The sequence below is a fragment of the Diplotaxodon limnothrissa genome, linkage group LG3 (genome assembly GCF_057381915.1).
Source record: "Diplotaxodon limnothrissa isolate DT_005_m linkage group LG3, D_limnothrissa_male_GT1.1, whole genome shotgun sequence".
NCBI classification, from domain to species: domain Eukaryota; kingdom Metazoa; phylum Chordata; class Actinopteri; order Cichliformes; family Cichlidae; genus Diplotaxodon; species Diplotaxodon limnothrissa.
This window is the reverse complement of record NC_140598.1, coordinates 20,043,918-20,071,646: the sequence shown is the minus strand read 5'-3', so window position 1 is coordinate 20,071,646 and position 27,729 is coordinate 20,043,918. Positions and strand designations below refer to the sequence as shown.

The 27,729-nt window shown below is 41.5% G+C and overlaps 2 protein-coding genes across 2 annotated transcripts; one reads left to right on the top strand and one right to left on the bottom strand.

Annotated features, from left to right (window-relative positions):
* Positions 1 to 2,003: 2,003 nt before the first annotated feature.
* Positions 2,004 to 8,009, bottom strand: LOC146634821 (uncharacterized). Its single transcript, XM_085343141.1, has 7 exons — positions 7,979 to 8,009; positions 5,326 to 5,367; positions 4,980 to 5,246; positions 4,660 to 4,899; positions 4,349 to 4,570; positions 4,061 to 4,186; positions 2,004 to 2,041 (listed from the first exon to the last, which is right to left on the bottom strand). The coding sequence occupies exons 1-7, from the start codon at positions 8,007 to 8,009 to the stop codon at positions 2,004 to 2,006; spliced, it is 966 nt and encodes a 321-aa protein (XP_085199267.1).
* Positions 8,010 to 11,388: 3,379 nt separating this feature from the next.
* Positions 11,389 to 23,112, top strand: LOC146634820 (uncharacterized). The gene is made up of 8 exons (XM_085379193.1): positions 11,389 to 11,425; positions 11,974 to 12,330; positions 12,434 to 12,529; positions 17,547 to 17,879; positions 18,711 to 19,043; positions 21,949 to 22,275; positions 22,417 to 22,752; positions 23,021 to 23,112. Exons 1-8 carry the CDS (start codon positions 11,389 to 11,391, stop codon positions 23,110 to 23,112), a joined length of 1,911 nt encoding a protein of 636 aa, XP_085235319.1.
* The last annotated feature ends 4,617 nt before the right edge of the window (positions 23,113 to 27,729 follow it).

Here is a 27,729-nt window from a genome sequence, read left to right as displayed (position 1 = left end):
AGTTAGAAAAATAATGCTGGGAAATTATTTTAGTCCTTGCCAAGCTCAATACAGGAAGGCTACACAGATAAAGGTCAGTAAAAATAGTGTTCAAGCTTGTGGTTTATTTTCCGGCTCTACATAAGAAACGCTTCAACCACGAGTGATGGCAGTTCACTGATCATCATTTATACATGTAAACTGGTTGTCTGTGTAAACGAACTGCTGCTACTGCTCTAATCCAGCTGAGCACTCAAGACTCAGCTATTCACACACTGCTTTCTAAGCACCTTTATCAAACACTCACGTTTGGATGGAGGCGTCAGAAGAAATTTGGGGTTCAGTATCTTGCCTAAGAATACTTCAGCATGCAGACAAGAAGACACATTTAGAAGACAACCCACTGCATCACATGAGCCTCAGTCAGTGTTCACAGTGCACAGAGAGATCCTGCTGGTTTACTGTTTATGCATTACTAATGTAGATTTATTGTTGACATGCGTGTTTAAGGTTCGGTGCCCAAACTGACAGTGACTGATGGCAACATTTAGACTGAAAACCAAACAATGAAACTCTGAGAGACAAGGACGATTATCGACTCTGTCCACACAGTGGAAAATTTGTTCTTAATAGAGGAAACATCGTCTACATAACAGACCCAATCAGCAGGAGCGATGCTAAACACAGCAGCTGTGGTTTCCTGTTTGATGAAAACAGGTCGTCTGCCTTCATGTTCAGTCGTCATGTTACAGACTCTAACTGAACTGAACCTTCAGCAGGTTTTGGACGTTTATGAGACAAATTTAAATCACAAACTTTCATCACTTTAATCCTGCAGGTTTGAAACTGTTTTCTATTATTAGAAAGATTCTTTGTGTATTTCAGGTAAAGTGTGATGCTCATATGTAAATAACATCTTGTTTTGTTTCCTGTCCAACTGGCCAGCTTTGAGATGAAACCAGTCATTTTTAACCAGGATATGTCCTTCAACGCACATATTAAACAAATATGTAGGACTGCTTTCTTCCATCTGAGCAACATCTCTAAAATTAGAAATATCCTGTCTCAGAGTGATGCTGAAAAACAAGTTCATGCATTTATTACTTCTAGGCTCAAAATCGTTTTCTGTGCCTGTCATGAACAGCTGTGTGGCAGGCAGAGGCAAGACCCAAATGCAGGACTTGGAAACAAAGGGGTCGGCTAAAAGAGGCAGCTTTATTAATGTTAGAAGATACTCAGAAAGAAACATAAAAATACAAGAGAAACAAAGAAAGAAAATTAGAGAATATAAACAGGAAACTACGAAGGAAACATAGAACTCACAGAAGAACACAGCAAAACAGGCACGAGGGAGACTGAGGACCTAAACACAGGGATGGGATTACAAACACAATGAGACAGAACACAGAGAAAACAGACAAACGCAGGTACGTGAGCGGGGAGACTGAAAGAATAACAAAACACAGAGAAGAGGCTGGCACAGACTGGACACGAAGGAAATAAACATGAACAACAAGAAATAGAGAATAAGAAATATAAATAATGACGACTCTGACAAATAAGGGAACCTGAGCTCAAGAGACACCAATATAGAACCAGAACAAAGGTCATTGAAACAAGAGAACAAATAAACACATAGTCCATAACAAACACAAAAACTAGCTCAAAGACAGAGGACCATCACAGGACACTCTGTGTCAAACATGAGTGTTCATAAGTTCAGAGTATTGATCAGTTTGAAATGATGGAAGCAGCTCCTGAAAGTGACGACTCTTCACCTCGCAGTAGACCTTTGTCAGAGTTCAAGCTGCACAGACTCAAACCAGCAGCAGGTTGATTTCTTTAGTTCCCCGTCAATCCTGGTTCCTCAGGAGGAACTTGCTCCCACAATGACATCACTGTGTGAATGAATGGGAGTGAATGAAGAAAGGAGGAAGCTGATGACTGCCTGTAAATGTTCCCATGGTGACTGACAGAGTGAGACTGTCCACAGGAAGTCTGCAGGTCTGTCCTCAGCTTCCTGTTTACACTTCTTCTGTGGTGTCTGTGGTTCCTTTAGCTTCTGTAAAAATGGGACAGTTGAGTGTGCAGTCATGGTGCAGGTCACTAGAAGGGTGAGGCATTTATTGTCCTACCAACTTTAAAACCTAATTAAAATGTATATGTATGTAACAAATATATGAAATTTTAAACCTAATTTTTAAACTGAAGCTTAAAGAGAAAAAAGTTAATGATGGATTGCATTTATATAACACTTTTCTAGGCACCCAAAGTACAGTTCCACAGTCACTCTCACACACTGGTGGAGGCAGCTACAGTTGTAGCCACAGCTGCCCGGGGGCAGACTGACAGAAGCGAGGCTGCCATATCGCGCCATCGGCCCGTCTGGCCATCACCAGTAGGCGGTAGGGGAAGTGTCTTGCCATAGGACACAACCACCAGGACAGAGAGAGAGCAGGAGGGATCAAACCGGCGACCTTCCACTTATAGAGGAGCTTCCCAATCCACTGAACCACAGTCGCCCCGATAGTTCAGCATGTAATAACACTGGGACATGAGTCATATAGGTGCAGCCTCCCTACCTGTGTTCTCAGGGGTCTGAGTGATGATGTCAGCATTGGTCATGTGTGTTTTTGGGATGACATCATCAAGACAAGAACATGCCAATGAGTGACTGAATATCCGGGTTTTATTTACAACTCACTGAACTTGGATTTCCCATCAACCCTGTTTGCCTGCTGAACTGAATTCAAATATATATTGTTTTCATTTAATAATAATCCTGCAGAGAAATCTTAATTCTTATGAAGACGTTGTGAGGGGCTTCATGAATCTCTCTCTGAAAAAGAACTCATTTTGTTTCACTTTAAACACTAGTCACACAAAGAGATGAAGACAAGAAACAAAGTTAAGAACATCTTTTGCTGTGTGGTAACTTTACATCTTCCTTTGTTCAGTCCTGCATCTCAGCACCGGTATCTGCTGACATGCACTCTCTCTACTCTCAGACACTGTTTATCTCTACAGAGTCCACAACATTCAAATAGCTGCTAGACTGATCTTAAACACATAAAACACTTCATGGTTTATGTGTTTTACCTTTGATCATTTCCCACTGATCTCAACAAAGAAGCTCCGTCACAGAGAGCTTCTCTCAGCAGTTAACCACACCAGCAGCACCTGTTTTGATGTGGGTGAATGAACGCTCGACTCCGGGAAATATGAACTACTGACTCAGGTGACTTCACTATTTATGTGCTTTTACATCTGATTACTGCTACTACTGTGTATAACCCTCAGATTTACATGGCAATAAAAGAAATAATGTGGTCACTGAACTAGCTTCTCCTGCTAGTCCCAAAAACGTGACTCAAAGTGAGAGCTGACTGGGCTTTTTCAGCTGTAGCCTAAACTGTGGAAGCATCACCCTGCCCTCGTTAGTTCAGCCCACTCGCTGCCTGTCTTTAAATAATGTCTTAAAATGTGTTTTTGCTCCTCAGATTAGAGTCAGAACGCGAGCAGTACATTCTCACCTTGTACTGGTTGTTATTTTCCTAATTTTGCTGGTTTGCTGGTTTGTAGAGTATTTTTATTAAACTGTCCAACGTGTGCTTCTCCGATTTATTTTTGAAAAGATACATCTGGATTAAAAACAAACCAAATCCGCTCAGATTATTTTTAATCTTCAGTTCAGGCCGACTGCTCCTGTTACACTGTGTCATACACACAAACCTGAATTGACTCCCATCAAACACCGATCATATCTGTTTAAGCTGCAGGATTTCCTGTCTCAGTGCCACGTCTCTCTCTGCTGACTGCCTCATGTTATAAACACTGAACTGACCAACGAAACCACAGTACAGCTTTAATTATGAAACCAGTGACAGGTTTTACTGAGGAAACAGGAACCTAAAGAGTGAAATGCACCTGCATTCAGGTCCCACTTTCAAAACACTAGTTTGATAAATTTGAGAAGAAGATTCTCATTGTTTCATTGAGCACATTTTACAAGCCCAATGAAAACTACTTTTGGGTTTATCTCTCATTGATGTCCCTCGTTAGAACACAGGTGAATGTGTACCTGCAGTGTTTGTCCTCAGACTGGAGTAAAGTACTTCAGGTTCGCTGGCTGGAGTCTTATTGGTCCAGGCTCTACTGGTGACCTCAGCATAGGTGACATCATTTACTGGAGCTGACTGGTATCTCCCTGCAAAGATGAAGTGATCTGAAAGAATACTAGTATTTGTGTCTGTGGAGTTTTAGTCTGAATCTACTTTCTAAGTGTTCTAAAAATAGAAACGCTGATGGAGGCTGTCTTGATGTGTCCAAGATGATGACTTTGGATGAAAATTTGAGACAGACGCTATACCTGTGCGTTTCTTCCACAGAAGATGAAGTACAAACAGAACCAGAACCAATAGCACCAGGGAACCTATAGCAGCTACAATTGGGAATATGAGGGAGGAGGGGGGAGAGGGAGAAGGGGGAGGAGAAAGAAGGGTAGAAGAAGAGGAGATATGAGTGTTTGTGAGTGACGTTATGGTTGTTGTTGCTTCTTTTGTTGTTGTAAACAAGGCTGTGGTTGAAGGACCTGCAGGAGAGATGAGGAAGCTGGTTCAGTCAGTTTATCATCAGCTCAGCAGATTGGCTTTAAACAGGAAGTGATGTCAGTGTTCTGACCTCTGACCCTCAGAAAGCTCTGAGGAGATGATCCAAACTCATCAGTAGCACACCAGTAGAGACCTTCATCAGACTGCTGCACATTAATGGTGATTATGTGCTCTGATTTAGGTCCAACAGGACGTCCATTAAAGTAGAAATAAGCTGCAGCTGTGCCACCAGTTTTCTTCTTACAGCGTAGTGTGACATCACTTCCTGTCCTCACAGGAAGTGCAGGGATCTCCAGGATCACATGTTTATCTAAAGAAAAGACCCACAGAGTGATGTAGAGGTGGTATAACAGTGTGCTGTTAGTCTGATGAAATGAAAGACTTCATTACCTGATACAGTGATGTTGACTTCTTCACTCTTCTCTCCAGCTTCATCTTCACACCAGTAAACTCCACTGATTGGCTTGAACTCATCAAACAAACAGGATGAACCATTGAACCTCCCGAAGCCCCGCCCCCTTGCTCCACATGACTCAGTCGCACTTCCTGTGTCCCTCTTCACCGTCCATCCATCAGAGCCCAGCTGACCGTCACATGTCAGAGACACTGAGGCTGCTGTGAAGAACTGCTGAAGGTTTGGACTGACGCTCAGAGAGACTGGAGGACAGACGGACAGTTTCTATCAGTGTTTACACTCAGTGTTTGTCCTGGACCATGGTGCACTTCATCTACTCACCTGCACAAACAGTCAGTGCAGACAGCAGCAGCACACACACACCTGAAACAGGAGGTCAGAGGTCACTGAAGGTCAGAGGATATTAAAGGTCAGAGGTCACTGAAAGAGAGTGGACATTATGACCAGAAGGCAGTAATAGGCCTGGGAGAGCATCTTCTATGTTACCATGTTCACCCTTCTCCCTGCTATGATGGCACTTGTTTAGCCATTTGTCACATAGACTCTGGATGTTATATTTCAAAGCTGCACACTGGTTATCTGTGTAGGTCACAGTGAGGTGTTGTGAGAAAGTTGGTGACACCCAGTTGGTGGGGAGGTCCTGGTGGTGAAGTCTTCTGTTCTCCTGTGTCAAGGGTGTAGACAACAGCTGTTGAAACACCTTCTCTTTTAACGTCTATTCAACTAAATGCTGTGCTATTCATCTTTAGTGACTGTGTACCTGCCCCCCCCCCCCCTCTCTCTCTCTCGTGCTCATAAGAATAAAAATGAATAGAAAGTTGTTGATTACTTCTACTCATGTGACAAAGTGCAGGAAGACCACGCCCGGGTGCCACCTGGGAAGGCGAGACAAACTTTGGAGCAGACACAAGACACTTTGTCGAGAGACACTTCTGCATCGATGACGGGCTGATTTCAGTTCCCACAGAGGCTGCAGCCATCGATCGGCTTAAGCACACATGTGCAGCCGAGTCCAACCTCAAACGCCACAAAATTGCCTCAAATAGTTTCTTAGTCATGCAAGCCTACACCCGGTGTGGAGTTCTCTCCGTATGTAATAGTATCTTCAACCTCTTGTATACTCCGAGTGGAAAACAGTTAAAACATAAACATGTTTAATGAATACCTTTCAAAACTTGAAATGCAAATAGAAATTATACATTTTTAAAAATGATGCAAACAACAAAGTAAAATGTTGCTATTTACCCCAAAATGCAGCCAAGGCCTCAGATTTTTTGCACAATCATTTCAAACTATTTACAGAACAATCAGGTGTGTTGCATCAAATAAGAAGGCACACAAAGTATTCATGCAACTCCCAAAAAATAGGTCCTGTCCACTATAAAACAGAGGAGAACACCACAAGGTCTGACAGCAGGAGCACCTGTGACATTCACTAGTATAACTCACAAAAACCCAATAACTGCATAACACACTAAACGTCACTAATCTCTCACATGTGAAAACTCGCTCTCTCTCTTTCTTTCGCTCTCTCTCTCTCATTGGTGTCACTCCTAAAACTTCTCCCTCTTCCTAAACAACCAAACGCCTCATGTTGCCATATCATTTTTTGATTGGTGGACATGGTACACTTCAACATGAATAAGGAAGGGAAGGGGTGTTTTTTCTTTTTCACTCGCAAGCGGAGAGCGTTTGCTAGCGCTGTCCTTAGAAAACGCAGTTGCTGAGGCGGCTGAGGTCATTTGGAGTCCAGGGTGCACTTTGAAGACCTTCTGTGACTCTTTGGTGGCATCTGTCATTTTTTACAGTGTTGTATGTTGGTACTTCAGGTCCCACATCTCCAGATTCACTAACAGCTTCTTCCACCTGGGCCATTCAGACATTTAACAAACACCATGTCCCCTCTGTTCTATCTCTGCTGTGATCCCAACAACCTACATGTAAAGGTCGCCCAAACTAATAAAATTGTCAGGGATTATAGTGGAGAGAGAAAACAGGCGGCTCCCACCCTCTATCTGAACATCAGTTTTGAGTGGCTATACAGTATATCTGCAGAGATACGGGCAGTACAGGTACAGCAGTTAGGTATTAAGAAATAAAAAAGAAAAGAAAAACATAAAATGAATTCATATTCAATTTCCACATTTACTAAAAGCAAACAATGTAATGATATTAAAGAAACTCCCTGATGGATGACATGAGCAATGAATAGCTTCACTGATTTTATTAGGTTCTATTTGAGTCTCAATCTGCTGCTGTTTGAAGCTCATCACCAGAAAAACAACAAAACATACAAACTCTGAGGGAAATGACCAAAACAGTCTCCAGTCTTTTGTTAGACTCTGTGTTTATAGTGGAAAATTTGCTCTTATTAAAGGAAGTGAAGGCTACATAATAGGCAGATAAGACAAACGTGTGGTGAGTGCAACTAGCAGCTGTGGTTTCCTGAATGAACGTCGATGTTCGAAGAAACGAGGTTGCCCGACTTCTCCTTAAGTCATCATGTTACAGACAGTGAACTTAACATGAAGCTCTAACTCTGAGTCCAAATTACATGATGGATCACAAAAAAGGTTTTCCTGCTTAGAACTCATTTGTATCCACATCTGTTGATGAGACAAAGTCATGATGTAAGCACACTTTCCTGCTTCATGCTTGCGTGAAAGAATTTATTTCATTAGATGCCTCTGAGTTAAAGTGTGAGCTGCATCACTGTCTATTTTCAATGACTTTTAATTAAATTACTTTAGCCCTACTAGAAAACAGGCAACAGAAAAAGAGCGAACTCTTCCTCTCTCCTAAATGAAACAAACTTTAAGCAGATCCAACAAACTTCACTTGGGGATCCATCCACCCTCAGCAAAAGCTTCCTCCTGCTGAAAACGTGTTTTCCCACTTTATTGTGTGATGACGCGGTGATAAATGAATACATGACTGAAAGTAAGCATGAAAAGTTTTTCAGTGTTTGACTCACCGAGGAGCAGAGACACACCTGAAGTCTTCATGTTGTCGGAATGACGACTGACAGCAGAGTGACACCTTCAGCTTCACCACTTCCCTGTTAAGACCATCAGCTTGTGACACTGCTTGTGCAGAGCGAGGCTGAGCCGCTTCCCTGATAAACTGCATGAGTCATGTTCACGGTAACCCTCACTGTTTCAGTCCATAACTGGACAGTTTGGGAGCTAATGAATGATATATGCAGCTACTTTTTCTGGTCCCAGTCTGTTGTCACCACTGTCTCAAATTTGGGGACTTGCAGGCTTACAAAGGGGCACAGTGACTCTGGTCATCAAAGAGGCCAAGCTGAAGTACAAGTAGTGTATTGAGGAGCTCTTTAACAGAGCCACAGAGACCCGGTGTTTAGAAAAAATGCGTCTCAACTGCTCCGATACTCCTGACACATACGGGATCACTACAGGTTTTCTCTTAGGCAGCAGTTGTCCTTCTCTCCTGGATCAGCTGGAGCTTTCTTTAGGTGCCTTCCCAGCTTTGACAAAAGTCCAGCTGGGATAACCACATTTACTCAGGGCCTTCTTGATGTTCTTCTGCTTCCTGGCCGCTGTGTCAGTGGGGATGGTGTTCGCTCTGTGTTGTAGCGTCCTGATGACACCCAGTTTGTGCTCCAGTGGATGATGAGAATCAAACCTTAATACTGATCTGTATGTGTAGGTTTATGGTACACGTCAGCTTTTAGATGTCCCCCATTCCTGATGGAAATCTCACAGTCTAAGAAGGCTAATCTGCCACTTTTCATATCCTCCCTGGTGAATTTGATGTGTCGGTCCACCGACTTAATGTGATCCGTGAATTGTGGTACGCCCTGAGATTTGATTTTCACCCAGGTGTCATCCACATACCTGAACCAATGGCTTGGTGGTGTTCCAGGGTAGCATAGCAAAGCCCTCTTTTCCACTTCTTCCATGTACAAATTGGCCACGATGGGTGAAACTGGGGAACCCATGGCACACCCATGTTTCTGCCTGTAGAACTGACCCTTGTATGTGAAGTAGGTGGAATGAAGACACAGCTCCAAAAGCAAACACACTTGGTCGATGCTGAGAGCGGTCCTGTTGCTGAGGTTGAGGTCAGGTTGTTTATGTATCTTCAGTAAACCATAGAGAGTTGGTGTAGGTTCCCCTTGGTATAGCCTGTGGTATGAGGTCAGGGGCTCATAAGCATTTTCGTCACTGAGCAGGGACAAAATATTCTCATGATAGTCTTTCTGCTTTAGCAAAACTGTGCACCTACCCTGGTGGAAAGATGTTAATGTTGTTGCCATTCCCCAACTCTCTGTGAATGGTACTTATGACCATTGATCAGTGGTTGTTGATCAATGGTCATGAGAATGTGCATAATTAAGATTAAGGAACTGACCTCCCAGCCCATTGTTCCATCAGTGGGCTGGTTTCAGTCATTATGCAAATGTACTGTTTATAAGATTGAAAGCTGCAGTCAGCTGAGACTGAAGATGTCACCTGGATGATGAAACGTTTCTCTGACTGAAAATGCTACGTCCAGATGAACAGAATCAACTTTTGGAGACTTACCTGAATGATTGAGCGTGCATCAAAATCTCTTAAAGTGGTTTTTATTTACAAGTTTAGGGCTAAATTGCACTCTGCTGCTCTTTAGAACTCAGCACCAGAAAAATAACCAAACATGCAAAAAGAAACCTGATTTTACCAAAAACAGTCTCCATTTCTTTGGTTTGACTCACTGTGGAAAATGTGCTTCTAATAGAGGAAGTGAAGACTACAAAACAGGCAGAAGAATCTGTGGCACATGCAGCCAGCAGCTGTGGTTTCCTGACCCTGCATGTTTGATGAAAAGAGGTCATCTGACTTCATGTTACAGTCACTAACTGGGCATGAGGCCTCAATTTATTATGACAGTCCAGATTACATGGTGGACGTTACTAATGCATTACTCCAGAATAAACTGCAGAAGGTCTGGAAGCTCTAAAATAAAATAAACTTGTGATATTCATTATAAGCCAATAATATCTCTTCCTGGCTCCAATCACAGACTGCTCTCAAATGAAACCTGTAATACAAGAGAAGAAGAGTGAACTGATCCTCTCACCTAAAACAAGCAGTCAGTGAGTGAGAGCATCCAAGAGTGTTTATTAGAGCTGCTATCAATGAATCGATGAAAAAGATCAGTGAAGGATTTCAGTGACTCACAGAGGAGCAGATGCAGTCTTCATGTTGTCGGGATGATGACTGACAGCAGAGCGACATCATCACCTTCACTACTTCCCTCTTAACATCATCAGCTCGGCACGCTGCTTCTGCAGAGTGAGGCGGAGCTGCTGAACTGAATGAGTGATTTTCACAGCAACACAGAGGAAACTTTTTCTTTTATAGTTACTGAACGAGATGTGCAGTTCCCTCTTTGCCTTTCCACAGAAAACTGAATAAATATTGTTATTTAAAACTCTAACATGTAAAGAAAGAATACAAACTACAATATTTGTTAATCCTAAACTAATATATCATCACTGTTAGAGGTGGAAGGGTAATACTTGACCTTGACTAAAATATAATTAATAACTACTAATATTCTAAATACTGTTACTCTTACACTGTGTTACCAGTACATCACTCCTGTTCTTTTCTAATGATAATAATAATATTGTTTATTGCTGAATTGAAGTTAGCTATTGTTATTATAAAGTTAACTGTTGCTAGCATCTGTATTTTCTTGCAGATACTAACCACAGTTACCTTTATAGTGATGGCTGCTGTTGGGGGAAGTATTTTAAACCTGTACTCTTGGTTTTATCAGCAGTACAAAGTTGAATTAGCCATATTATATAAATAACCAGCATTGGTTGTTACGTTTTCATTAGAAAGTGTTACCTGCTCAGCTTCTGTCTGTCACTGAATAGACTCACATTTCACCACCAGCCTTTCATGTAGTCTGCAAATAACAGTGTGTGGGCCCCCTGGTGGGCTGTGAAGCTGCTGCTGGTAGACAGTAATAAAACATAATTTATTATTATGATGATTACTATTATGTTCTGTATTCACATTTATCATATGTGGAAGTACACGAGGAAACAAAGAGATAATATTTCACTTTAGTCTGACGTGATGATTAAAATTTTTGATTACAGACTTATTAAACTGGTCCTGACTCACGTTTCTTTTCTCTTTATTTGCTTTGTTTCTCTTGTCGTCGTCTTTACTGGCTAGACGTACGTGAACAGTCCCGTCCTCCCTCTGAACAAGTGTTTCCTCTTCCTGAATGAAAAAAATTGAAGGTGTGTTCGTTTAAGGTGAGGAGCAGGTGGATTATGTCTGTGGATTTGCTGCTGATTTCCTCAGGCAGAAGACGACTGAAGGAAAAGTTTTAGCTATTTGCTGTTTTTACAGAAAGATGCAGACCCTGTTGGTGTTTGTGATCCTCCTGCACGGTAAGAAAATCTGCCTCTGTTCTCACGATCCAAGCTCCATTAATGTCACACTTGCAGAGACACACAGAGACACACACAGTCAGACAGGTTTGTGTGCATTCATAAACAAGGTGAGGTCTCAACTGCCACATGCTGTTGCAGTTGAGATTATCCGAGCCAGCGTAACTTTATCTTAAATGTCTTCTCTCACTGAAGCAGTGAGACAAAAATGGTCTCTATCTGTTCTGTTATCAGCTCGAGTCCCTCTAAGCTGATGCACTTGGCGGTTTTCATTTCCTCTCTAGCCACCATGACAGTGTAACTGGTCTCACGGGTTTTGTGACAGTTATGAAACAGCCGCCACTTTGGTCATGTCTTAGGAATAATGTCCTTACTTATCTAAACTAATAAAAAAAACACTGAATCAACATGATTTCATGAAATCAGCCGGTGTGCATCACTGGAACTGCTGTATTGTGTCTGTGTCTACTTCAGCCTGTAATAAGTTTCCTGCTGTCATAATAAAGTGTGGGAATGATTTCAGGTTTAAACTCTTCCTGTCCTCACAGTTTCCCAGCATGCCTCAAGTGTGAAGGTGCAGGAGGGAGCAGAGTTTGTCCTGCTGCCGTGTAAGTTTCTCAGTGTTAATGTGAAAGAATGCGCAGTTGTGTGGAGCCGGTCCGACCTCAACCCACCCACAGTTCACCTGCGTGAACCGGAAGGTGATAACCTTCAGAACCAAAACCAGCATTACAGCGGGCGAACGTCCATGAATACTGATGCTCTGGAAACTGGAAACCTCAGCCTCACTCTGAAAAATCTTCAACTGTCTGATAGTGGCAACTACACCTGCACCGCCCGCAAGTCTGGTATTGAACAGGGTCAGGCAACAGTGCAGCTGCAGGTCCAGAGGGCCACAGGTGGAGGTCAGTGCAAACAAATGAAAAATCATGTGCAGCGTTAGAGATTCTGCAGCATTATTTTAACATCACACAATTTTCCTGTTTTTGTTCACATTTTTGTTGTCAGGTCGCAGCAGGGTCACAGTTCTCCTGGTTTTCTTGAATTTGGCTGCTTTCTTAATTGTGGGTGGAGGCATGTACTTCAGACACTATTTTGTGAAAGGTAAGTGATTTGTCACATGTGTGATGTGGTCAAATTTCCAATTTTAAATGATGGTGGTTAGTGATCTTGACCTCAGATTTATCCAGCCATGTTCTTAAGGGAACCAGCAACCTGAGAAAATGTACAATTTTAATAAAGGTTTGAATTCGATGGCAGTAACAATTTTCCAAAAAGTTGCAGCAACAAAAAGCGAAAAATGAAACATCCGTATAATTATTTAACTAACATTTAACTGAATTAGGCTAATTGGCAACAGGTCAATAACATTGTTGAGTATTAAGAGAGGCAGAGTTACCCGAAGTAAAGATGTTCAGAGTTTGCAAAAACAATTACAAAATAATTGCAATGTTTCTCAGGACAGAATTCTGAAAACTATAAATATCTCATCATTTACGGCACATAACATCGCCAAAGGTTTCAGAGAATCAGGAGCAATCTCTGTGCACAGCAACAAGGCTGAAAATCAGTCCTGGGTACCTGCGATCCTTGTGCCCTCAGGCAGGTCATGAGCTTTGAAACATTTACAGATATTACTGCAACACACTTGACTATGCCGTGCACACGTGCAGGTTAAAGCTGTATCATGCAAAGAAAACAGCGCATGTGAACATGATCCAGAGACACTGCTATTCTTCTTTGGGGCAAATGTCAGTAAAAAGTCGAAAACTATTCTGTGGTCAGACGGATTAAATTTTAGGATTATGGGAACAACATGGACACTGCATCCTCAAAAGGAGGCATCTGACTTGTTATTAGAGCTCACTTACAAAACCTGATCTCTGATGGTATGTAATAGTGCTTCCACATCTGGAAAGGTGCTCAAAGGTATTTACAGGTTATACAACAACAAATGCTCCAATTGATACGATGTCTTCTTAAGTGAAGGCCTTACATATCTCAGTAACATCATACTAAACAGCGTCTGATAAAATAGCAGGGAAGAGTTCAGGTCCTGAACTGGTCTGCTTGCAGTTCAAAGCTTTTACCAGCTTAGAACATCTGGAGCATCATGAAACAAGCATCACTCATTTTAAGTTTACTGTTTGTATTTTCAGAGAAACTCTGCTTTTATTGTTGTTATTCAAGGCCATGGGCAGTGGGGGGTACTGGGAGTTGTGCTTTACCCTGTCATAAAAAGGCAGACACAGCAGCACAACTTGCCAAAAAAAAACCCAAAAAACTCTTGAAGACATTTAAACACTTGATCTTCTGTCCTGTTTCCAGCTATCTAAGAATGCTGTGATTTTGGAAGCTGTAATACATAAGTAGAAATACCGAATAATGTTTTTTTTCTTTAAGTCGTCCATTAAAGCATCATCAGAAATGGTCTCAATGGAAGGGCAGTTGTCAGGTAGCCATTCTTGATACAGAAGAACTGAATCCCAAACTCGCTGCCAGTGCAGTAAAAGCATTTCTGGATTTTTGTTTTTTAAATCACAATGTCCTTCAAAAGTCCTGGAGAACAGTTCAGACTGTGCTGAAGAATAAAGGTGATCGTGTAAAAATGACAAAAATATCAAAAATGTCAAATATTGACATTCAAGATCTTCTGTTTTTGTCTTAAATACTTTGCACATATTTCACTAAATCGCTCCACCGATTTCCCAAGATATGAAGACATGAGGGGCTTTTGTGTGGTGCTGTGTCACTTCGGTACCTAGGATGAATGATAAATGGAATACATATAAAGTCCAATGAGCTTCACCTATGATTACAGTTACACCAGTACAAGCTGAATAACACCCCACAGAGAAGAGAAAAAATATGATTCCAACCTAAACCAATGGGCAGAGATACCATAATCACAAAATAATACAAATGTTTTCAGGAACAACACTAACTATTTAAATCACTCCCTGCTCCACTCAAGCAGACACATGCCAAAGGTTAATTCAATTCAATGCAATTCAATTTTATTTACACAGCACCAAATCACAACAACAGTCGCCTCAAGGCGCTTTATATTGTACAGTAGATCGCACAATAATAGGTACAGAGAAAAACCCAACAATCATATGACCCCCTATGAGCAGCACTTTGGCGACAGTGGGAAGGAAAAACTCCCTTTTAACAGGAAGAAACCTCCGGCAGAACCAGGCTCAGGGAGGGGCGGGGCCATCTGCTGCGATTGGTTAGGGTGAGAGAAGGAAGACAGGATAAAGACATGCTGTGGAAGAGAGACAGAGGTTAATAACAGATATGATTCAATGCAGAGAAGTCTGTTAACACCAGTGTTGGGTGTAATGCGTTACTAAGTAATGCGTTACTGTAATTAAATTACTTTTCCACTGAAAAAGCAGAGTAACTAATTACTGTTCATTTTTAGGTATTTTAATTACAGTTACTTACAATGTACTTGTGTTACATTGTAAAATAAGAAGTAAACTCTGCCGATTTAACATGGCTGTAGTGCAGCTGCGCGTCATTTCGCGCCAGTTTGCTGCACAGTCGTATTCTAAAGCGGAAGATGTTGGACTCGGATGAAGCGTGTGGCTGTTTTATGACATGGACATACAGTGGGGCAAAAAAGTATTTAGTCAGCCACCGATTGTGCAAGTTCCCCCACTTAAAATGATGACAGAGGTCAGTAATTTGCACCAGAGGTACACTTCAACTGTGAGAGGCAGAATGTGAAAAAAAAATCCATGAATTCACATATAGGATTTGTAAAGAATTTATTCGTAAATTAGGGTGGAAAATAAGTATTTGGTCACCTCAAACAAGGAAAATCTCTGGCTCTCACAGACCTGTAACGTCTTCTGTAAGAAGCTTTCCTGTCCCCCACTCGTTACCTGTATGAATGGCACCTGTTTGAACTCATCATCTGTATAAAAGACACCTGTCCACAGCCTCAAACAGTCAGACTCCAAACTCCGCCATGGCCAAGACCAAAGAGCTTTCGAAGGACACCAGGAAAAGTATTGTAGACCTGCACCAGACTGGGAAGAGTGAATCTACAATAGGCAAGCAGCTTGGTGTGAAAAAATCAACTGTGGGAGCAATCATCAGAAAATGGAAGACATACAAGACCACTGATAATCTCCCTCGATCTGGGGCTCCACACAAGATCTCATCCCGTGGGGTCAAAATGATCATGAGAACGGTGAGCAAAGATCCCAGAACCACACGGGGGGACCTGGTGAATGACCTGCAGAGAGCTGGGACCAAAGTAACAAAGGTCACCATCAGTAACACACTACAACGGCAGGGAATCAAATCCCGCAGTGCCAGACGTGTTCCGCTGCTGAAGCCAGTGCATGTCCAGGCCCGTCTGAAGTTTGCCAGAGAGCACATGGATGATACAGCAGAGGATTGGGAGAATGTCATGTGGTCAGATGAAACCAAAGTAGAACTTTTGGGTATAAACTCAACTCGTCGTGTTTGGAGGAAGAAGAATACTGAGTTGCATCCCAAGAACACCATACCTACTGTGAAGCATGGGGGTGGAAACATCATGCTATGGGGCTGTTTTTCTGCCAAGGGGACAGGACGACTGATCCGTGTTAAGGACAGAATGAATGGGGCCATGTATCGTGAGATTTTGAGCCAAAACCTCCTTCCATCAGTGAGAACTTTGAAGATGAAACGAGGCTGGGTCTTCCAACATGACAATGATCCAAAACACACCGCCCGGGCAACAAAGGAGTGGCTCCGTAAGAAGCATTTGAAAGTCCTGGAGTGGCCTAGCCAGTCTCCAGACCTCAACCCCATAGAAAATCTGTGGCGGGAGTTGAAAGTCCGTGTTGCTCGGCGACAGCCCCAAAACATCACTGCTCTCGAGAAGATCTGCATGGAGGAATGGGCCAAAATACCAGCTACTTTTTTGCTCCACTGTATTCCCGTCTCTTCACTTTTCTGAAACAAGCAGACAAGAACATTACAGCAATACTATGTCCTGGGGAGAAAAAACTATCGGCTGCTGTTAATAGTAATCTACTGAAGCACCTGACACGAGAGCATAGACGAACACTTCTGAGTGATCCTTGTTCATCATCCATCACCGTGGCAGCTCCTGCTAAGCAGGCAAAGCTTGATTTTACTTCAGCAGCACAGAAAGCGTCTGAAGGTGAGCTTAAAAAATGATTGCAGGCTACACTGTGGAAGAGATGCTACCGCTGCGTACTGTAGAGTCTCCGTCTCTAAAAAAAATATTATTTAAAGAGTTTAATTTCTATTGTCTGTCCACTCAAGGTTTATAGGGATTTTAAGAAGTATTTCGTTAAATTACTTATTTAGTAATTAAGTTACTTTTTTGACTCAGTAATTAGATAATTATTTTAAATACAATATTGACTAAGTAATTAGTAATTAATTACTTTTTTAAAGTAACTTACCCAACACTGATTAACACATAGTGAGTGAGAAAGGTGACTGGAAAGGAAAAACTCAGTGCATCATGGGAATCCCCCGGCAGCCTACGTCTATTGCAGCATAACTAAGGGAGGATTCAGGGTCACCTGGTCCAGCCCTAACTATATGCTTTAGCAAAAAGGAAAGTTTTAAGCCTAATCTTAAAAGTAGAGATAGTGTCTGTCTCCTGAATCCAAACTGGAAGCTGGTTCCACAGAAGAGGGGCCTGAAAACTGAAGGCTCTCCCTCCCATTCTACTTTTAAATACTCTAGGAACAACAAGTAGGCCTGCAGAGCGAGAGCGAAGTGCTCTAATAGGGTGATATGGTACTACAAGGTCATTAAGATAAGATGGGGCCTGATTATTTAAGACCTTGTATGTGAGGAGCAGGATTTTGAATTCAATTCTGGATTTAACAGGAAGCCAATGAAGGGAAGCCAAAACAGGAGAAATCTGCTCTCTCTTTCTAGTCCCTGTCAGGACTCTTGCTGCAGCATTTTGGATCAGCTGAAGGCTTTTCAGCGAGTTTTTAGGACATCCTGATAATAATGAATTACAGTCGTCCAGCCTGGAAGTAATAAATGCATGAACTAGTTTTTCAGCGTCATGTTTTAGCATCTTAAAGACTTCCTGTGCAGCTGATGATGATGTTTGTTGTCCTCTCAGTCCCGCAGGTGAAGGTGGATTCAGGGGTGGAGTCTGTTGAACTTCCCTTTATAACCACAGTTCACCTGCCTGAAGACGCTACAGTGATGTGGACTGACAGCTTTAAAAGGATAGTCCATGTGCAGCAAAGTGACTCTGACCAGCCTCAACAACAACAACACTGGTTATATACACACAGAACCAAGATGAAGAGAAAACAGCTGACAGTTGCCAACCTCAGTCTGACTCTGAAGTACCCCACAGACAAAGACACGGACACCTACACCTGCACCGTCAGCAGCAACATCCTTGGAAGCATCCTGCTGAAGAAGCAAGTGAAGCTAAAAGTCAAAGGTCAGAGCTGAAGATACAGATCAAAGGTTTACAGTATAGGAAAATGGTGAAGTTCGGTAACAAGAGCCTGTCATCATTAATGTGTCTGTGGTTACTATGGTGAACAGGGTTTTATGAGTGAGCTGCAGATACAGGAGGTCCCTACGTTTTTGGACACTTTGCCTGGGGTTTATGTGATTACACAGGGACCTCAAAGGGGCTTTTAAACAGCTTTGCGGTGCCTTAGCTCTTACAACACATTATTTTACAAGTACTCATTTAATAAAAGGCTGCGAGGAGAGGCTGGAGTTGAAGTTGACTGAGTTTGGGTGCCGAGCTTGCAGCTCTGAGATTACCACACTTGTGCAAGTAAAAACCGATCGAGGTCTGATTGTCTTGCTTTGTTCATCGGGATAAGTCTCTGAGCTAGCGAGGCCTGCGAGTGCAGACCTAACAACCACAACAGACGTTTCTTTAAGTTCATTTTGAGCACAAGCTGAGCATTCAGAGAGCAGATCGAGTGACCAGCTGTCTGTGTAGTTGAATCATAGTCTAGTAACTTCTACAGTTTCTTTGAAAGATTCTAAGAAATAATATAAACCTTGAAAGATGAAAATAAAAACTTTACTCTGCAGAAACAAACAAAGGATTTGATTCTGTACATTTGGCACAAAGGATTCTGGTAAAGAGTCAGCTCTGCTGCTGATTGGACAGACACCACTGTACTGTACTACTGTGGAGCAAAGGAACGTATTTCAGAGTCGAATTGGTCAAACATGTTCTCACTGAAAAGGTTTAACTTCACGCTGCTGCACTGGCTGAACAACTCCTTGTGCTTTGTTGTCCTCTCAGTCCCCTGTGTAGAGGTGAAGGATGGGGTGGAGTCTGTCCAGCTGCCCTGCAAAACCAGACTTCGCCTGCCTGGAGATGCTAAAGTGGAGTGGACTTGTATTTACATTCGAACCAGGAAGGTCCACGTGTATGAGAACGGCTCTGACCAGTTTAAAGAACAGGACCAGTTTTACAGAGACCGAACAAAGATGAATGAAGACCTGCTGAAAACTGGAGACCTCAGTCTGACCCTGAAACACCCCACAGACTGGGATCACTACACCTACACCTGCACCGTCTACAGCAGGGAGGGAAACATCCTGCTGAAGAAACAAGTGGAGCTGAACGTCAGAGGTCAGTGCTGTAGATACAGGTCAGAGGTCATGTAGGAGTTTATTCTCTAAAAGCTTTTAGTTTGAATCTATTTTCAGTTCATTCAAATAAAATAAATTCTTTGATGTTTTGACTAAAAGCCAAGAATGTCAGGCAGCACAACTGTGTGTTTAAATCATTGGTTCTTAACCTTGTTGGAGGTACCGAACCCACCAGTTTCATATGCGCATTCACCGAACCCCTCTTTAGTGAAAAATAAAATATGATTTTTTTTCATATTCAAGACATAGATATGTTTTTATTGGTGCACAAAATGACCCGTGCGTGAACATCACCTTGTTCAAAGAACAAAACCAACACAATGCACGAACTTACAGCAAATTACATACAAATGTACATACTGCGAATCAGTGTGACTTCTGCTGTTGCCTTTGAGAGACCAGTTCAGATATGCGTGGCTTCACCTTGGCAAGTGCCAGTCTCATGTCATTTTCACAGCAAAGTCTGTTCCTCTTCTTCGTTTTTATGTCCAGCATCCTTGACAGGGATTGCTCGCAAAGATATGTTGTAACAAATGGTATAAAAAAAATCCACGGCTTTCTTAGCAATAACTACATATTTGTCCATTTGTCGACACCAAAACGTTGAGAGCGTTGTTGTTCTGAAGAGTTGCTGTTGAACCTGGCTCTGCTGAACTTCAATGATTTCATCAAGGTATTCATCATCGACATCTGCTGTCTCAACAGCAAACGTGAACGGCTGTCTCACCCATGCTGGATATGAATCTCTTGTAGGAAAATATCTGTCGAGAGACTTTGCAAGCTCATCTAAATGTGTTGCAATTGTTTATTTCTCTTGATCCTTCTTCAAAATAAAAGCCTCTGGCATGATTTGAGTGGGAGGGAAACATCCTCATGAAGAAACAAATAAAGGTTCAGGTCAAAGATAAGAAACCAAATAACAGCTTTGCTTATCAAGTAAGACTGACAGAGTATTTAAGGATCCCAACTTGTTTTATTTTTAACTCCACAGTCACATATTTGGTTCACAACATAGGTTTCAGCTGCTTTTAGTTCTCCTGTCACAAGCACTCACTACAGCAAACACCATTGCATGTTAGATTCAGGAGAGCTTTTTCTACAGCCTGAAGGTAGCCTATGCTTTACCTGATGGGTACAATGTTGGTGTTGCTGCTGCTCCTGCTACTGAGAGTGCTGGCGTCTGGGAAGTGGTTCTCAAAACTCTTGAACAGAGGCGGGGTTTACGACACCAACTGTCTGCCATCTACAATCCAGTTTTGAGATCCCTCCCCAGACGCCTTAACGCCCACTCACATCCTGGGCCATCTGACCTCAGGAAATCACATGATAGGGTGGGGAAAGGTTTCACAATGAGCTCACCCAAAACCCTGGCTGATTGTGAAACACACCCATTTTCACACCTTGGCTCAGGCGATTAGAGGATCATCAGGGGGTCCTTTTGTCCCTCTGTGGGGGGAAACTCCCACTAGGTTTATATCTGGGACTCTCCACCATTTGACCTTAGAACTGAAGAAGCTTCTCAGATGAGAGGTGAAACGTCTTCAAGCAACTTAAAGAAGTCCAGACGCTTTTCTTTCCAAGCTCCTTAGACTGAGTAGACAAATCTTGCCCCTGATTATTACCACCTGTATATTTTAAATTACATTTTGTTTGTAGTGTCAGTTCACAGTCGCTTCAATGAGTTTTATATTGTAAGGTTCAGTAAAGACCTCACTGACCTTGTTCTTTTTTTTTTTGTTTATTTGTTTATTTATAAGGAACCCCATTAGCTTCCACAACAGTGGTTGCTAGTCTTCCTGGGGCCCAAACCATCAAATACCACCAAATAAAATGTTACCCAATGAGTTGGATGCAAATTGTCCACTGTGGAGATTATTTTGACACCACATAATTTGGCTCTTAGATCCACAATAAGGTTTTACAATTCTGAAAATGTAAACATGTGAATATTAAAAAATTATATAAAAAAGCAAAGAAACCCAAAACAAAACACTCAAACAAAATACACAATTTCCATTACAAGTGACATTACCCTCTACAATTTTTACAAATACATTAAAAACTGCCTAAATAGGCTTTTAGGTGATTTTTAAAATTATGAATAGAAGCCAATTCTCTAATTGCATAAGGCAACTTATTCCACTGAAAAGATGCTCTAAATATAACAGAGTTTTTCAAAAAGTTACTTTTAACACGAGGAATTACTAAATTGTGGTTAGTTGACAATCGTGTAGCATGATTATGTATTTCATCTGGATGCTGCAACTGAGCATAAAAAAGTGTGGTGTGTTTACCAGTATTGCTTTCTTTAAAAATACAAGTAAGCCATAGTATAATTTAGCTTGTACAGAAAGCCAAGAAAGTTTATCGTGCATTTTATCAATACTTGTATAGTATGAACACCTTAACACTAATCTGGCCGCCCTATTTTGGAATAACTGAAGTCTGTTCAGATCTGTCTTATTAGCTGCTGACCAAATGATTGAGCAGTACTCTAGATGAGATAATACTAGAGCATTAATGACATCTTTCATAATTGAAGAAGTGATGTAAAAAGAGCATTTCCTAGCTATAGCTATGCCCTGTCCCATTTTCTTAATAACAGAGTTGATGTGCTGAGACCATGAAAGGTGGTGGTTTATGGTAACACCAAGTAATTTAATCTGGGTGACCTGTTCTAATACCGATCCAGCTATGGAAAGATTTAGTTGTGGGCTGTTGACTAATCGTACTCTACTTCCTATTAACATGGATTTGGATTTAGACACGTTTAAAATCATGTTGTTTTTACTTATCCAATCAAACACATTCAGCAAATCTAGTTGTAACACGCTTGTCAATTCAGAGTGGCTACTGGCTGAATAAAACATGGTGGAATCTTTCAGTGTGTCGGGTGGAGGTGGAGGAGGGGGCGGAGTCTGTCCAGCTGCCCTTCAAAACCACAGGTAACCTGTCCAGTGCTGAAGTGGAGTGGTGGCGCTATGAACCTGAACCACCAATTACAGTCCACAAATATGAGCAGGGCTCTGACCAGCGAGACAAACAGCACCAGGTCTACAGAGAACGAACGAGGATGGAAGCAAACTCACAGATGACTGGAGACCTCAGTCTGACCCTGAAGAAACCCTCGGACAGAGACACGGGAAAATACATCTGCAGTGTCAAGGACAAGAGGATGAAGAGGAAGAAAACGGTGCTGCTGATAGTGACGAGTCAGTATGAGTGTGCATGTCAGAAAATATTTCTGTTTGTGTGGTTGAAAATCATTATTCAACCATTACCATTAACCAAATAAAAACCTGCCTTGTAGATTCACTTCTGTCTGTGCAGCTCATGATGTGGTTTTCCTTCAGACTGTCAGGTGGAGGTGGAGGAGGGGGCCAAATTTGTCCGGCTGCCCTTTAGAACCACAGAAAACCTGCCTGAAGATGCTGAAATAGTGTGGAGACATACTGAATTGGATCCATCACTGATCGTCCACGTGTATGAGAACAGCTCTGACCGGCCTCACAAACAGCACCAGGATTACAGAGACCGAACGAAGATGGATGACGACCTGCTGAAAACTGGAGACCTCAGTCTGACCCTGAAACAGCCCACAGAGAGAGACAGTGGAGAATACAGCTGTGATGTCAGCAGCAAAGAAAGAAGCATTTTAAGAGAGACCACAGTGCTATTAAAGGTCAAAGGTCAGTATGAAAATATAGGTTTTCTCTTTCTCTTTTCTCTTTCTCTTTCTCTTACTTGTGGGGACCAACAGTCTCTTTTGGGAACACCCCTCGAGTTTGATTTGCATTTTTGAGGCTCAAAATGTGAGCAAGGTTAAAGTTAGGTTATGGTTAGATTTAGTCAATCTTTATAGATGGTTAGGGAAAACATTATGTCAAGTAGATGGCTCCACTAAGATATGTGTGTGTGTGTGTTTGTGTGTCTGACTGTCTTGTGTCTCCTCTGCAGGGAGAGTTCAGGTCCAGGATCAAACAGGGGACATCAGGAACAGAAGCAGCTCCATTGATCCGACTCCTCTGATGGCTGATCAATCAGTTTGATCTGAAGGCTTAGTTTAGAATCAGCTGTTTGATCATAAACATGGATAAGCCTCCTCTTTCAGCTTATCACAAGGACACAGTGGGAAAGTGATTCTCAAACTGTGGTATGTGGGCGTCCTCTAGTAGTACAAGGGAAGCCTCCAAAGTTTTTTTTAAGATTAAAAAATATAGCATGTTCTGACTGAGAAAATATAATAATGTGCTATGCGGTGGCGAGCAACACGCTATGTTAGCATAACATAAACACAGTGAAGATGGAGGATGAATGAACTTTTTTCCACTCAATAAAAGTTAAGGTGAGGGTTCCTGACGGTGAGGGACAAATGCAATCGCATGGCAGGATGCTGTAAACGGACCAAACATCAGTCAGGAGAACAACTGAGATAATCGCTGGGAGCAGTAATTAAAACATGTGAAAAACACAACAGCGTTGATAAATGCAGAGTAGTTTGGCCCCAGAAGCAGGTTTTATCAGGTCATCACTTAAAGATTGGAAGTCCCACCTGCTGCAGATGTTTTAATGCAGTACAGTTGTTATTGTCACCTGTCACATCCTGTTTATGACAGTTAAAATAAATAACATTCATATAAGAAATAAAATCGTCTCGTGTAAACTTTATGTGGTGTTAAATATACAGTGTTGGGGAGTAACGGAGTACATGTACCAGCGTATTTAAAATACAAAATATGAGTAACTGTATTCAGTTACAGTTACTGTTTAAAAAGGTGGTATTCAGAATACAGTTACTTTGCTGAAATAAATGGTCTTTTCCTGTTTCATGTGTTATACTATGCCCTCGGTCTTTTTGGTAATTCCACGCCAGTGACCCAAACAAAACACACATTACGAGGCTCTAATGCCTGTGTCTCAACTCTATTTGTGGTCCACAAAATGACGTGAGGAAATATTTTTTTGAAATTATTGTTCAAAAAATGATTTAATATGAAGGCAACAGGCAGAATGCTACAAGCATAGCTCTAAAGAATGCAGCCTGATGGGCAGTGTAGTCCGTGCTGCAGGGAGAATGGACTGCCATAACCATTATGTGTCTGTGAGCGCGAGGAGGGAGAAAATGGAAAAGTACAAGCTGTCACCCATCAGAAACAGGAGCTGGAAGCAAGTAAATATAATAATAACCACTGCAGCCAAGAAGAGTGCCTGACGAGCCCAGTTGTAAGTAAGCTATTAAGACTCGACTGTACACCGTGTTCGTGTTTTCCTCTGAAACAATACGAGGGGATGTATTGTGTAATCTGTAGTGGAATACAGTTTAAAAGTAACCTTCCCAACACTGTAAATGGGCCTATACTGCTGTACTTTAATATCGGTCATAAGGGTGGTACTACAAGAGCTATATATTTCATGAGGTGGTACTCATTGTGAGAAGTTTGAGAATCACTGCCTTACATTTATTTATTTATGCTTTTATTATTTGTATTTAACCAGGGAAAAGGTTAAAAAGTGATTTTGGGAACATTTTTGTCTCTTTTGTAGACCTGGACACTCTTTTTATTTTATGAAAAATAAACAAAATATCAATTAGAAAAAAATCTTTCTTCAAGGCAGTCCAGAAACACACTCATCTTTTACCTTCCACGTTCACTATATTTCTAAACCACTTTAAAACAACATAACGGCTGACCAAAGTGCTGTAAAAGAAAACAACAATTAAGCCATAAATCAGTACAGCTACGTGTAAAGAGTAAAAGTTTCAGACAGATAACAACTCACACTGGGTTAAAAGTCAAGGAGAAAAGAAGCGATTGAGCCTGTCTGACCTCCAGAGGAAGCTCATTCCACATTTTAGGAGCCAAAGCTGCAAAGGCTTTCCTGTCTCCTCAGGATTTATTAAATGTCTTCAGTCAAACGCATCTGGTTAGCTGAGGAACAGGTGACGGCATGTGAGGGTGAAGCACCTCAGACAAATAAGAAGGGGCAACACCATTAAGAGATTTAAAAACCAAAAAAAGAAGAATTTAAAATGAAACTTAACAGGAAGCCATGAAGGGGTACTAAAGGGCCACAACCTTTTCTCTCTGTCACTTGATGAGTTTTCATAGACCTTCTCAATCATTTAAAAAAGGACATGTTATCTTACTGACACATTATTTTTAATGCCATTGTTTATCCATAACAGTGACACCACTTCCACGTTTCCAGTGTGGCATTATTGTTAGAATTATTATGAGGGAAGTTTTTATTTATGGGGATAAAAACAGATAGCATTGTTATATTTGTATAAACTTTATCAAACCAAACATTACAATGTGCTTTACAAAGCACGTGACTCAGAATAGCATGCAATCATTCAGGCACCATAACAAAGGGTTAAAATAGCACAATTGTAAATTATAACAAAGAAATAGGAACATTTGGTGTATCCAGTTAAAATAAACCTGCACTCAACGCTTTTCTTTTCAAGCTCCTTAGACTACGATGACACAAAGCAAGATAAACAATGAATGAATGCCAAAATGAATGAGTTGACATTATTATTCCTTTTTAAAATGACAGAAAATACCAAATACAGCAGAAGGTTGTGGCTTTAGCTGGCTGAGATGTTTCTATGTAGGTTTTACATCTTCTCTCTCTATGTGCTTTCTCTCTCAGTTGGGTGTGAGTTCAATTTAATGTCATTTACAACAACAGTCACCTGGAGGCGTTTATATTGTAAGGTAGATCCTAGAGAGAAAGTGGAGGGAGACGAGGATAAAAACACGCTGTGGAACAGAGCCAGACAATAAAAGTAACTACTGCTCCAGAGCTTAATACAGGGAACTGTAATGATGAAACCATCAAGCGTGTTTCACTGCACTCTCAGAAATATGAAGCTGGGAGAAGTTAGTTTATATATGAAACTATTTCATTTGAGCTTAGTTTCTGTTAGTTTCAGTTTCCGTTTTTATTCATTATTATGTTGTGGAGAGCATATGTCAGAGGCCGGATTATGAAAGTACGTACAGGAATTACGATAAAAACACAGAACTTCACAGAATCCATCAGAGTCTCATCAGACAAGTTGCAACCAAACCAACCAATGCTGAAAATAATGATATGTGTTTTTAAATGTTTTCATATCTATTTTTAATAACCTTGGCTATCAGATCATATTTCTGTCATGGTCTCTGAGTTCTGGCCCGCCTTCTCTCTCTCTCTCTTTTCTTCCTGTCTCAGTAAGCATGTGTGGGCATGTGCTGCTTACCTCTCTTAGATGTGGTTCCTGCAGTCTTTCCCGCCCTCCTGTCAAACCCTCACATGTTGAAGACTGACTCAGCTGCTCCTCAGCGCATGGAGGAAGAGGACGAATGATAGAGTGAGAAGCTGTACAGCAAGCAGCTTCTTGATTTTTGAAAGCAGTTTTTGGCACAATCTGGATTGAGAGTGGATCAGAACGGCGAGCTGTAGTGTGGTGTACAGTGGGAAAGAAAAAAGGAGGGGCGAAGGAAAGATTCTTTGAGGGAATGGCGTCATAAAAAACACTGAAAAAAAGAAAATTAATTAATTAATTGATTGATTAATTTTTAATTTTGTACTGTGTAAAGGTTTGTTTCCAGGTGAAATAACTTTAATAGAATATGATTTTTAATTAATTTTTTTCTGAGTTTTTTTTTTTTTAACTTTTATTTGGTTTACTCAGGTGTGAAACTACAAGGAAAGCCGGTGTCCTCTTCTTTCCTCAGAAGTGATCTGTGGCCGTCTGAATGACTTTTCCATTCCTTCCACAGATGTGCTTTCACAAAGTGTGAAGCTGGATGGATGTAATCACAGCTTTTTAGTCCCATACAAATCAGCAGGAGCTCCCGCCTCTGTCTGCAAACAGGCCCAGCAGCATTATTCTGCTGGTGAATGCATTTAACTCAGTGAAGAGCATGAAACACGAGGCCTTCACCCTGCAAAGCCCAGAGTGTCAGGCTTGAACCAGGAATTATTGAAGTTTTTGAGAGTCCCACAACATCAGAGGGATTTTTACTGCCCAAGAAAAGAAGTAAATTGTAATTTATATGTTTAAGGAATAAGCTGAGAATGAGAAAGTAAGAGATGTACGAAGTCACACACACACTGGAGAGTGTGATTAGACAGTTTGTGAAAGAGGAAACATGAAAGTGAGAGGAAAAGGAAGTTAAAAAGGAGAATTCAAAAACAAGAGAAAGAAAAGGGAGAGTAAGAAGAGGTCGAGCTCACAGGAAGAGAAAAAGTGGAGCATTGTAGAAATTTGGAGGGATGTTGGCGTTCATGCCAAATTTTGCAGATATGTAACATGGAGGGAGGAGCAGAGGTGACCTTTGACCAGCCACTCAAGGCACTTCATGATGACTGATGTCAGTGCAACAGAGCATTAGCATTTCAGCCAGGAGACCTCTGATTTCTTAGGAATGGGAATGACGGTGGTTGTTTTGAGGGATGTGGGGACCACTGACTGCCTCAGGGAGAGGTTGAAGATCTTGGTGAACACCCCTGCCAGCTGGTCGGCGCATGCTCTGAGAACCCGGTAAGCTTCTCCAAGATCGTATTTATATTGCGTTCAATGTGCACAGTCTGAGTACTCACGGCTATCCTCACTGCTTCAATCATGGCAGTCAGCTTTGTGGGGTTCTGAACAGCTGTGACAGCAACAC

Excerpts from the sequence above, each read along its gene's own strand:
- LOC146634821 (XM_085343141.1), bottom strand. The coding sequence starts at position 8,009 with ATGAAGACTTCAGGTGTGTCTCTGCTCCTCG. Across the intron at positions 5,247-5,325 it reads TGCACTGACTGTTTGTGCAG|TCTCTCTGAGCGTCAGTCCA; the intron begins GTGAGTAGATGA and ends TCTGTCCTCCAG. Across the intron at positions 4,187-4,348 it reads TCTGTGGAAGAAACGCACAG|GGAGATACCAGTCAGCTCCA; the intron begins GTATAGCGTCTG and ends TCATCTTTGCAG.
- LOC146634820 (XM_085379193.1), top strand. The coding sequence starts at position 11,389 with ATGCAGACCCTGTTGGTGTTTGTGATCCTCCTGCACG. Across the intron at positions 17,880-18,710 it reads AGTGAAGCTAAAAGTCAAAG|TCCCCTGTGTAGAGGTGAAG; the intron begins GTCAGAGCTGAA and ends TTGTCCTCTCAG. Across the intron at positions 22,276-22,416 it reads GGTGCTGCTGATAGTGACGA|ACTGTCAGGTGGAGGTGGAG; the intron begins GTCAGTATGAGT and ends GTTTTCCTTCAG.